The sequence below is a fragment of the Melanerpes formicivorus genome, unplaced genomic scaffold, assembly GCF_026170545.1.
Source record: "Melanerpes formicivorus ecotype bairdi unplaced genomic scaffold, bMelFor1.0.p_v2 SCAF_14, whole genome shotgun sequence".
Classification (NCBI taxonomy): domain Eukaryota; kingdom Metazoa; phylum Chordata; class Aves; order Piciformes; family Picidae; genus Melanerpes; species Melanerpes formicivorus.
Genome location: NW_027142366.1, coordinates 11,163,516 through 11,175,196, shown reverse-complemented (window position 1 = coordinate 11,175,196; position 11,681 = coordinate 11,163,516). Strand labels below are relative to the sequence as shown.

General features: G+C 49.6%; 1 protein-coding gene across 1 annotated transcript; it reads left to right on the top strand.

Annotated features, from left to right (window-relative positions):
* Window positions 1–597: 597 nt before the first annotated feature.
* On the top strand, window positions 598–10,931 carry JPT2 (Jupiter microtubule associated homolog 2). Its single transcript, XM_068147005.1, has 5 exons — window positions 598–711; window positions 4,644–4,792; window positions 5,993–6,135; window positions 7,804–7,849; window positions 8,591–10,931. The coding sequence occupies exons 1-5, from the start codon at window positions 668–670 to the stop codon at window positions 8,773–8,775; spliced, it is 567 nt and encodes a 188-aa protein (XP_068003106.1). The 5' UTR covers window positions 598–667; the 3' UTR covers window positions 8,776–10,931.
* Window positions 10,932–11,681: the final 750 nt, after the last annotated feature.

Here is an 11,681-nt window from a genome sequence, read left to right as displayed (position 1 = left end):
GGCTGGGTGAACCGGCAGAGGTCCCTGTGGATGCTCTAGTCATCAAGTTAGAAAGTCATCTCTGAGGTTATTCCTCGTCGTCTTTCTCCTCTCTGCTTCGCACTGACGTTTTTGGGTGAAACGCTCATAACAAGGTCCCCAAGTGACAAGGGCTGAGGCACGGACTGGAGTCGACCCTCCTCAAGGCCGCCAACCTGCACTGGACAAACCCCAACCAGGCTTGGGCTGACTGAGCAGTGGGTGGGGAAGGCACTGCGCGCTCTGGCGCTCGCCCTGGGCAGCGGGCGGGTACACATTCACGGCTGCTACTCCGCTCCGCCTCACGCTGACGGCCACGGCCCTACCTGGCCCTTTAGGGGCCCTCCCGCTGCGCACCCGGCTCCGCCTCCCAACCAATGCCTCTGCAGTTCCCTCTGACGGACGGGCAATGTTACCAATAGGAGGCGGCCAGGGTGTACGGCGAGCTGTTCAAGATTCCCTCCCTCTGCAAGGCTCAGCGGGCAGGCGGGATACCGAGAGGGCTGTTCGCGTTCGATTGGCTGCTGGCGGTGATGGGCAGGTGCGGCAGCCAGTGGTGGGGCACGGTGGGGCCGCGGCGGTACCTGCGGTCCAGGCAGCCGAGGAGGAGCGGCGCGCCGCTGCGGAGTTCTGCCAGGCGTCCGGCACCATGTTCCAGGGCCCCGAGGCTGACTCGGCCAAGCCCAGCTCCAGGTGGTGCAGCGGGGTTGCGTTTGCCGTGCAGGGGTGAAGGGGGAAACGGGGAGAGCCGTGCAGGCGTGCAGAACCGCCGGCGGGGCTTTGTTCGGGGCGCGGAAGGTGTGGGTTCCGGCTGAGGGGCGGGAGCTCCGGCTGAGGCCCGGGTGGCAGGGGGGAGCGGGAGGGGAGCTCCGGCTGGGGCACGGTGCTGAGGACCAGGAGACAGAGGGAGGGCTCCGGGTGAGGCTCGGCGCTGAGGGCCGAGAGGCAAAGCGGGGAGCTGCGGCTAAGGGAGCGGCTCTTTGCTGCGGGGCCTTCCCTGGCCGCTGTGGGCGGGAGTGCTGGTAGCCCCAGCCCGCTGGTAGCCGCTGGGCAGGAGACCAGCATGACGGCGGTGCCCGGCGCCGGTCCGGTGACCTTGCCCTGCCTCTCTTTACCTCTCCCGCAGCCCGAGGCTGGGGCCGCGGCCGGACCGCGGAGCGGGCGGGGCAGGGCGCGGGGCCGCGCTCCCCTCCGTGCCTTGGCGCTGCCGTGGGCTCCAGGGCCGCCTTTCCAAATCGTCTGAGAGTGCGTTAAGTTTGCCTTATTCCAGTCGCTCTGAACTATGGCCTGGTTTTAAAAGGCTTATGAGAACGCTCTGCCCTTACTGTAGTCTCGAAGATGCTGATGGTAACTTTGGAACCACGTTTAACTCATCGGTAGGGTTTCTGGGTAGGGTGTGGAACGCGGGCCCTCATAACTCAGTGGTCAGCAGCAACCGAAGGTGATTTTGTCACGGCTTGTTCTCTGGTGGTGTGGCAGTGATTTCATCGTGCCTGAGAACAAACTACAGCAACACACCCAGCTACGCAGCCCGGCGCAGCCAGCGTGTGCTGCAGTGCTGCAGCCTGCTGCTTGCTGGCCCTTGTGGAGTGCTCTGAGGTGGAGCTTTGGACATCCAGCCCGCGCTATCAAAGGCGAAAAGTACTTGGTTTAAGGATACTTTTTTTCCCCCAGAGCTTATTCTGTTAATTCCCTAAGCAAAACCTTGTTTTGATGGTGATGCAGATCCTTTTGCATTCTTGATGTGTCAAAGTCTCTCTAATTAAAGCTGAGCCTAGCTCCAAAGCCCTGCAGCAGCCACCGACAGTTGCGGAAGCGAGGGGAAAAAAATAACTTCCTGATGTGAAAAATCTCTGAGAGGAAATTACAAACAAATGCTGTGCATTTCGAGAACCTCAGAATGCAGGGCTACTGCTGTTAGAAATAAATGAGGCTGAAAATACTGTAAATCAAAGCTTCCACCTCAATAATTGTCCCCTGAGCTGCATCTCTAGCGATCCTGTTCGTGTGTGCAGTGGTACAGAGGCCAGCTGGTTGCCTGAATCAAATAAACTTCCTAGTTTTGTTTTAGTGAACTTCAACAATGATACTTGCTGTGGAAGTTTTGCTGTGCCAAATCAAAACAGGGAACTGGATGTCAAAGAGCCGTGTTGCTCTGAAAGTCAAAGTAGGACAGGATGTTCCATTCCCCTACACTCTACTGCCTTTTTGTAGCCTCCACGTTATCTCCTGCGCAAGGGATTTCAGAGCTCCTGCCTGGAGCTGAAAATGCTACACCTACAGCCATCTTGGAACTGCAGTGCACCTTCCCCTGCTGCAGCAGGCTGCAGAGCGTTCAGATCGAGAGCATAAAGCTTGCTCTGTGTTTACAAAATGAGTGAACTATTTAATGGGGCAGTGCTTTGTAGTGATCCAGCAGCAGGGGAACCCCCACTAACTTTCTGGTCTTTGCTTTGCAGCCTGGTGTGCCAAACTTAAACAGCTGCTTTCTGCTAGTCACCTTAGGGAGGGTCTCTTTCAGTATTCAGTATCACTAAGGTTGGAAGAGACCTCAAAGATCATCGAGTCCAACCTGTCACCACAAACCTCATGACTAGACTAGGGAGAACACAGCCTTCCCATTAAGGGTCTTATGCACTATCAACTGAGAGTGCAGCTCTCCTGTTTTGTCTGCTTTATTGGAACACTCTGAAAACTGGTAGGACCTCGCTCTCCAGCTTCCAATAAGAACTAAAACAATATTTTTATAGCCAGTGTGTTGAGCTAATGGCTATGTCTGTCCACCCCTCCTCTGTGTCAGCTGAAAGGTTTAATGAGCCTTCAAATCCAAGTGTGGTAAGAGTGTAGGAGAAGGAAAAAAAAAGACCACAAAAACCTAAAATTGTTCAAGCCTGCCAGAAGAGAACTAAGCAATTAGTGGAGGCTTTAAAACTGAAAGGATGTATGTAGAGTTCTTAATTTAGCTCTCCTGACAGCCTTCTAGTCTACTAGAGGGGAGGGGGAGAAGAGGCAGGTTTGGATTCTAGAAAGCAAAGGGGAGGTTTTGTTACCGTTTAAAAGAGTTAAACACCACCTTCCTCATCCCCAGGGAAAAGAGATCTACGTTTCCTGGCTCCCAGACACAGTAATCTCTCTGATGTAAACTGCCATAATACCAATGTAAACTGAAATTGCTATAAACCAAAATGGGTATAAAGTGTGGATTGAACTTCCCTGTACTCTGTCCAAGCAGCTGACACTGGCTTACCAAGTTTATCTTGCTGCTGTCCTGTAGCAGGGTTCCCAGGCTAACTGTTAGTGTGCTCTCAGGAGGGGATGTGTTGTATTAATGCACTGATGTTTGAATTCTGCTCAGACAGAGTGGAGTTCTGCAATTTCTTTCTGCTCTCTTTCTATAAAAGTAAAGGGTAATTTAGGTGCCAGGTCAAGTATTCAGATTAAGGGAGGTATAATTCAACTACTACTTCTGCTCAACCACTAAGTTGTGGGTAGATGGTCAGACAGATTCAACTGGGAAGATTATTTTCAGTGCCTAGGTATTCATTACCTTCCCATGCTTTTCCTCTTCATTCTCCAACTAACAATACTGGTTCTTCTCCCAGCTAGTGGTTCAGGACCTGAAGTCAGTTGAACAAGACACAGCTATTAACTGTGGACTTTCTATTTAAGGGCAAGCATGAGTTCTGGTAGACTGTGGAGAAGTCAATCCATTTCTATTGCAACCTCCAGGTCCTGGGAGGATCTGTTTGCTGTACCTTTGGTTGTAATGCATTTGCATCTTGACCACACAAACCTGGCTTTTTGACATTCCACCTTTCCATTCTCAAGTCTAGAGCAGCTGATACAATAATTGATATACTTGATTGTTGGGACTGGCAAATACTTTAGCAGTTGTGAGATGTCTGCTTTTATTTAAAGCAGGGGCTTGAATTCATCACAGATGCAAAGCTGGTGTGTGGAGTTCAGCAGGAAGTCTGCCTCTGTACTGATTGTTTTTAAACTCCTACCCAGAGCTGTGTCTTCTCTTCATCTCCTGTCACTTTTGGACCACCACAAACAGCACAGCCATTTTTTCTGGTGACACCCAAGTGACTGTGGATACCATAAAGACCAAGTTCTCTGAGTAGGAGGCTGGCAGTGAGAGCATTTTACTGGAACAGCTCGTGCTGAGTAGATGCTGTCTACAACTACCTGAAGGGAGGTTGTAGCCAGGAGGGGGTTGGTCTCTTCTCCCAGGCAACCAGCACCAGAACAAGAGGATGCAGTCTCAGGCTGCACCAGGGGAGGTTTAGGCTCGAGGTGAGGAGAAAGTTCTTCACAGAGAGAGTCGTTAGCCATTGAAATGTGCTGCCCAGTGAGCACAGGGATTGGACGTGGCACTTGGTGCCATGGTTTCGTCATGAGGTCTGTGGTGACAGGTTGGACTTGGTGATCCCTGAGGTCTCTTCCAACCTTGGTGATTCTGTGATACCTCACAGGCATAGCAGAATTACCTGAAGTGAGTTCACATCAGGATAGTTATTCATAACATAAAAGGGAGAATGGGGAAGCAACATCAAATATGTGGAATGCTGAGAATTTCAAATGAACTTCTGTCTCCTGCTTCTCTCGTTCTGCGGCGGTAGGGTGCTGAAGCCCCCGGGAGGAGGTTCTAGTAACCTCTTTGGGAGTGTGGAAGAAGTTTCTTCTTCAAGCAGGCCCCACCGGATGGCATCCAGTATCTTTGGGGCATCAGAAGAGCCCCAGAACATTCCAAAAAGAACAAACCCCCCAGGTAAGGGCAGTACTGCCTTCAGCACGGCCGGGCTCTGAACTGCGGCACAGAGCCGCCTTTGTGTTCCCACCGCGGAGCTCTGTGATCTCTTTGTCTTTTAATGCTGTGTTTTGATAAAGTGAGGGGGCTTGAATAGTAACTCTGGCTAGAAAGCAGCCCTGAGGAGAGAGACTTGGGGGTGCTGGTGGACAAGAAGCTCAACAGGAGCTCTCAGTGTGCATTTGCAGCCCGCAAAGCCAATCAGATCCTGGGCTGCATCAGGAGAAGTGTGGCCAGCAGGTCGAGGGAGGTGATTCTCCCCCTCTACTCAGCTCTGGTGAGACCCCACCTGGAGTACTGTGTCCAGTTCTGGAGCCCCTATTACAAGAGGGATATGGAGGTACTGGAGCATGTCCAGAGAAGGGCCACAAGGATGATCAGAGGGCTGGAGCACCTCTCCTATGAGGACAGACTGAAGGAGTTGGGGCTGTTCAGTCTGCAGAAGAGAAGGCTCCAAGGTGACCTCATTGTGGCCTTCCAGTATCTGAAGGGGGCCTACAGGAAGGCTGGGGAAGGACTTCTCAGGATCTCAGGTAGTGATAGGACTAGGGGGAATGGAATGAAGCTGGAGGTGGGGAGATTCAGGCTAGATGTGAGGAGAAGGTTCTTCACCATGAGAGTGGTGAAACCCTGGAATGGGTTGTCCAGGGAGGTGGTTGAGGCCCCGTCCCTGGAGGTGTTTAAGACCAGGCTGGATGAGGCTGTGGCCAGCCTGATGTAGTGTGGGGTGTCCCTGCCCATGGCAGGGGGATTGGAACTAGATGATCCTTGTGGTCCCTTCCAACCCTGAATGATACTACGATACATAAATATTTCAGTGATCTGCCTGTTCACAGACTCTTTAGCACATCATCCCAAGTCTAATTCTTTCCAAGCCGAAGCCTAGGAAATGATGAAAGGAAACAGGTTCTGTTGTTAGAGCCGTGTCATCAGTTAGCTGTGGTAAGTACAGCTGGCAAGCTGAGGTTCCCTAGTGAATTCTTGCAACAAAGGATCTCAGACAGTGTTGTCAAGCAAGCAAAAGTAAGTCTGTAGGCAGCAGGGTTGTAGAAGTCTTTGATTTCTTAGACCTTTTTCGTGGTTTGGGGTTTTTTTTATGTTTTAATACAGTGTGTTAAAACTAAGTCATCTAGAAAACAACATGTGCCAACTGCCTTGCAGGGGGAAAAGAAAGCGGTATTTTTGAGGATTCTGGTTCTGCTCAGCCTCGTCCACGCATGAATCCACCTGGTGGGAAGACAAGCGATATCTTTGGGTCTCCGGTGTCTGCCAGTGTTGTGCGAGCGCACCCAAACAAGCCCAAGGTAATTGCGCCTCTCTCGCTGCCAAACTCAAGTGGCCAGCAGCTCAGGGAGTTGGCAGGCAACCTTGTCACAGGGCAGTGTCTGTGTCCTCCTAGGTGTGACAGACCTGAATTGTGCTTTGGCTGACTTCAAGGTAGACAGCTATTCCCAAAGTCTCTTTTTGGACAGCTTTGGTATGGCAGATCTTGGCAGGCTCTTGTCGTCTGCATTGAAAGTATTAATTGGCTTGTGGGTGTGTGCTCAAAAAAAAACAACCAAAGAAAAGGGGGGAAAAATGCCTCCAGATCCTTTGGCTGCAAGTGAGGTGCAGTTCTTGACACCCGGCCCAGATGATTTGAGCTCCACTGGGAGAAGATACTTCTCTTTATTCTGCACATTGGTAAAGGTTACCTCGATGCCAGCTCTGGGAAGCCAGCTGAACACCAGTGAGTTACCATCAGATCTTTGTGTGACCTGGCCATGGCCTTCACCTCATAAATACATAAACACATGTATCTACACTCAGCATGGAAGCACTGCAGCAGGGGATGGAGCTTAAGTGAGGACCCTGAAAAAGCTAACTCGAGGTCACCTTTGACTGTCAGGTCCAGCATGTACTTGACTTGGTCACAAAACTTTGCCTTCTCTATCAGATTTTCTTTATTTGGTCTTAAACCAGGGGTGTGGAGTAGCTGGAGGGACTTGTAGTTAATGGCCAAATGTGGTTCTGCAGGAAAGGAGGACACGTTGCCAGCTGCTTTCGTTTCTGTAGTTAAATGGCCTATATTTGGACTGGCAATCTGCTGCCTGCAATATAAGTAGCTACTATTAAGTGAGTAGCTACTATCTTGTCAATGCTTTTGGCATGTTGGATAGCATGGAAACTTAACATCCCATGAAACACAGCTCACTGTCCTTGTGCTGAGAGAAGGTACAAGCAATCTCATTTGTCCTGGAAGCTTAGGAAGAAAAATTAGTCACTTGTTTGGTTGAGTTTTTTCCTCCTCTTTATCCCCTCTTATATCAGAAGGTGCTGGTAGGGTACTTTGGCCTGTCTTTTTGTGCAGACTGTGGAGTGTATTTGGGGGGGATTTGGGTCACAGGAAAGGAAGAGAAGAAGAAAGACTGGGAACATTGAAACTGTAGGAAATCCAGGGATGGAAAGGAGATGGTGTATGTGGAAAAATTCCTGCACTGAATGTCATGAGTGGGGAAACATGCATGCCCTTCTGAAGTGCACTCTGGGTTTTCACCAGCTCACTGGGTTGTTGGGAAATGGTCTGGGAAAGCTTGGATAATTACCTGACTGGTCACTGGATACTGGCAGAAGGCAGTGCTCAAGGGGTGCTTGTGTTCTAGTTTCTCCTGGGTGGTAGTGGGTGCTTGACAGGAATGGCAATTCCAGATCTTTGGACCAGAAGCATCTGATGGGCTAATGTAGTGTTTCCATCTGTGCTTCAGTCTGAGACATGCACCTTGACATAATGTGGGAGTTACTTCTCCCAGTGTTTGGGAGGTTTTGTGGACGTGGAGAGGATGAAGGGCTGCACAGTGTTTGCAGCCATTGGCTTTTACCCTGATAAAAGTATAAACTCAGACAGAAACCAGACATAGCTTTGAGAGGGATTTGTGACAGAGTTACCATTTGAGAACAGTGCTACACTAAGATGTTTTTTGGTTTCTTTGCAGGATCACATTGTCTTGAAAGAAGATGACACGCCAAAGAAGCTGGAAGGTCAGCAAGAGAGATTCCTTTCTCTGTTCCCTTTGAGAAGATAAGCTTTGAGGAATAGTTTATCTTATACTTCTTAAAAGCCAAGAGTCAGGCTGGTGTTTAGTATAATACAACAGAAGTTTTCCTTCTGTTGGTCAGAAACTTAATCACTTGTCTCAGGGAAATGGTTCTCTGCCTCTTCTTGAGGAGCATACCACAGGTGTAAGTCTTGCTGCTGGGTGTGTGTGCCTATGCTTTGATACCACATGGGTGTATATAGACATATATGGAATCTGTATATGCAGAAGAGCATCCTATCAGATGGCTTCTTCCTCCCTTGCCATCCCTTTCAGGCCTGAAATCTTGCCCTGCTGTAGTTGTACCAAACACACAGCTGGCTGATGAGGTGTCACTGCTCAGCTAGTTTCTGCTAGGGAACAATGAGAATGCTGCTTTTAAGTCAGTATCAAAGGACTTGTCAGTGTGCTGTGTCTCTTCACGGCTGGAAACTGTCAAATCCCTCGAAGCTATATTGCTTAGCCTACATATTCCTGTTAGAGAGATTGCTGCAGGAAGAGAGGAATGATTGTGAACGAGTGGAATTCTTCCCCAGCATGTTTCCTTCAGGGCAAATGAGCAGATAGAGAGAAACCTTAGTGTGCTGTGGATAGAGACAAGAGAAGTATCGTAGCCTGCAGAAGATGAGGCACTCTGGGCACTACAGCATAGGAAGCAGGTCTAATCCTTTTTCTTTTTATTCAGCTACAGAAAATATCAAACCACAGCTGGAAGATGGAGGCGAGAAGAAAGATGTGGGCAAAGAGGTGCAGTGCAAGGAGCCAGAACCCAAGATAGACAATCACGAGCCCCGCTTGGGGCCCAGGCCACGCTCACACAACAAAGTCCTCAACCCGCCGGGGGGCAAGTCCAGTATTGCCTTCTACTAGGGCCATCTGCTCACTAATGGAGTCCACACAGAAACTCTGGGCTGTGGGTGTGAGGTCAGTTGGTAGACTATTGTTTGTGGGTAGATCTGTAGGCAGAGGGATGAGGGTTATGCTAAAGGGTATAGGAAGGATAACCTGGGGAGGGAGGGATGGGGGAGGGAGAGGGTGCCCTGTGGAAGATGTGAGTATTGGCCTGCCTGGGTGGGTGTCAGAGGGGGACATTAGTGTTACTTTGTGAAAGATCAGTGTGGCTTTGCCATGAGTTCATTAGACCCTGAGCTTCTTTGTTAGCTGGTGGCAGAGGGTGCATAAACCTTGTGAAGGGGTAGGGTCCTGGAGGTGACGTATGAAAGATTGTGGAGCATGCAGAGCAAGTGGCTGTGTGTTCCTTTAGCAACAGGGTGCAGCTTCACCACGTGAGCTGACCTGCAGTCACTCCAACAGGAATTAAGTTCCACTGGAACAAGTAGTGCTACTGTGCTTTGGAGTGTCCACCCTGCTTCTTTCTCCTTCATGCTTTGCAGCCTGTGCTTGCTGATTACCAAGGACAGAACTTACATTCATACTCATAAAGCACCATAAGTTAGTGAATATCATGGACTCCCCCTAACCAGAGTACCCCAGGCTGTTCTGCTGCCTTCAGTAACCTGCTGGTGGCTATGACTAGCTCTTGACAAGTCATAGTGTCAGTCCAACGTGCTGTTTCACATGGCTGCTTCTAGAAGACTTCTGTAGAGTCTTCTGGTTGTGTTTGCATGGTTCCTGGTAAAGATGTGGAGGCAAACAGCAGCTTTTTGGTACTCTTTGAAAAGAAGTAGCTTGAAATACACAATTCCGATGGAGGATACAGGGAGGTGTCCAGCCGGCTAGCTCTGACCCACCCTGGCTAGCAGTGTCTTAGCTTCTGCAAAGGTTTTAACTTTGTGCCCTGCAGAAACCAGCATTGTTCTGCTGTCTTCACCACAGTGCATTTTTCTGTTTGTCTGTGCTGACTCTGTTAGAGAATTCTCTTGTCTCTGGAGAGCTTTACATTTGCCTTTGACTGCCTCAGATTTTTTTGGTAAGGTCGAGAGAACTGTGTGGATTCTCCCCAGACCACAGCTGTAGTTGCTTTGAGACTACCCTGTGTGGAGAAACAAGAAACTTTAGCAATACAAACTTTCTGGTTGTGCTGGCTCTCTTAAATCACGTTTGGGAGATGTGCATGTCTTGCACAAACGTGTTAGGGAGAGTAGCTCTCATCCTTTGTTTTCTGAATGGACTTTCTGATCCTATCCAGAGCTTTGATACACGAATGTTCACCTTAGGTGCTTACTCTTCAATGTGTTTAATAGTGACTTTTTAAATTTGCCACGTTGACACAGGATCTGTTCAGGTGCACACCAAAGAACAAGTGGCCTTATCTGTGCAAATCCACTGCTGTTCTAGCCCAGGCTCCCCCGGAGCTGCTGCTGCTCAGAGAGGACTGCCTGGGCCGGGTGCTAAAACGTGATTGTGGTGCTTACCAGACCACTCAGTTCAGCTGATGTCAGAAGTGGTAGGTGGCTGCATGAAGACTTAGTTGCCTTTTCAAATGGTGAAAGTAAAATATGTAGGCAAAGGTAGAAATAGCCATGGAAAGTAAAGAACTCAGTGCTCTTGTACCTTTCAGATAGGTCTGGAGCTCCTTGCTATTTGGCCTTCCAGGAAAACAAGGCAGTAACTCCAGCTGCAACCCTGGAATAGATTTGTATTGTTTCCAAACGTGTATCCTGTAGCAGCTGTTCTTGAGTCTCTGCTGTCTGGCCTCTGGCTGCATCTCAGACATCTGTTTCAGTTCCTTGTCCCAGTACTTGACAGGGCTTCAAGAACAGTCAGCCAGAGGCTGGGTTTTGCATTGCAGGGTCTAGTGTGATAGATGCTGTCTGTATTGCTGAGCTTAGATTCGGCAGCTTTTGTACCTGATGTGCATTGGTTACAGTGCCTGCCTTAAACAGCAGCTTCCACCTAGGCCTTAAAGTAGTTAAACTATGTCCATTTTCCTGCTTGCTTTGGAATCTAAACCATGTTTTCAGCTCATCAAGTTGGGTAAGGGTATTTCTCCATGACAGAAGAGGATTGGAAATCAAGTGGTGAATCATGTACTTGTCAATAAACCTCTGTATTTTGTTACTTCATCGTGTGCTGTAGATGTCTGCTTTTATAAATGAATTAGCAATTTAGCTTAATGTAGGCACAGCAGAGAAGTTTCTTTCCTGAAAGTAGACAAAGGGCACACACCTTTTTAAGCCTTTGATACAGTGGAGCATACCTTGGAGAAGTGACATCTGACCGAAGGTTGCTCATGAGACAAGCACAGAGGATGCAGGGTGGGCTGTTGAGCAGTGCCTTTGTGTGGGCACCATTCCATGTTGTGTTTGGTGCAGGGGTGCTGTTATGCTTTTCAAGGACTGCTGTAAATAGCTTCAAATATTAAAGTATTTTAAATGTTTCAGCCTGTACAACAATGCAGTAATTCTCCTTGAGCAGGGGATGCTCTTCATGTGGAGAAGTCATACCCCAGTTCTACACTTCCTTGAGTGTGTGAAAACTCTCCTCACCTGCTGCCCTGTCTTGGCTGACAGCCTGGAGGCAACCACAGCTACAGAAGCTGCAGCTGGGCATGTCAGGTGTGGTGGCCTCTCAGCCAGGGTGCTGTGCATCTGCTGCGTGCATCCCTTCAGTCACAGGCTGCAGTGCCCTGCAGAGCCTCTCAGCCAGCACTGTGCCCTCCAGGAGGCAGAGAGAGCACAGCCACAAAACAACTGCGGCAGGGGGGCTGTGAACTTGGAGCAGCAGAGTGAATAACCCCCAAGCAGCCGGTGCTGACCAAGGGCAGGACAAATGCAAATGCCAGCAGAATGAGGAGGGGCAGAGCCAGCAGCAGA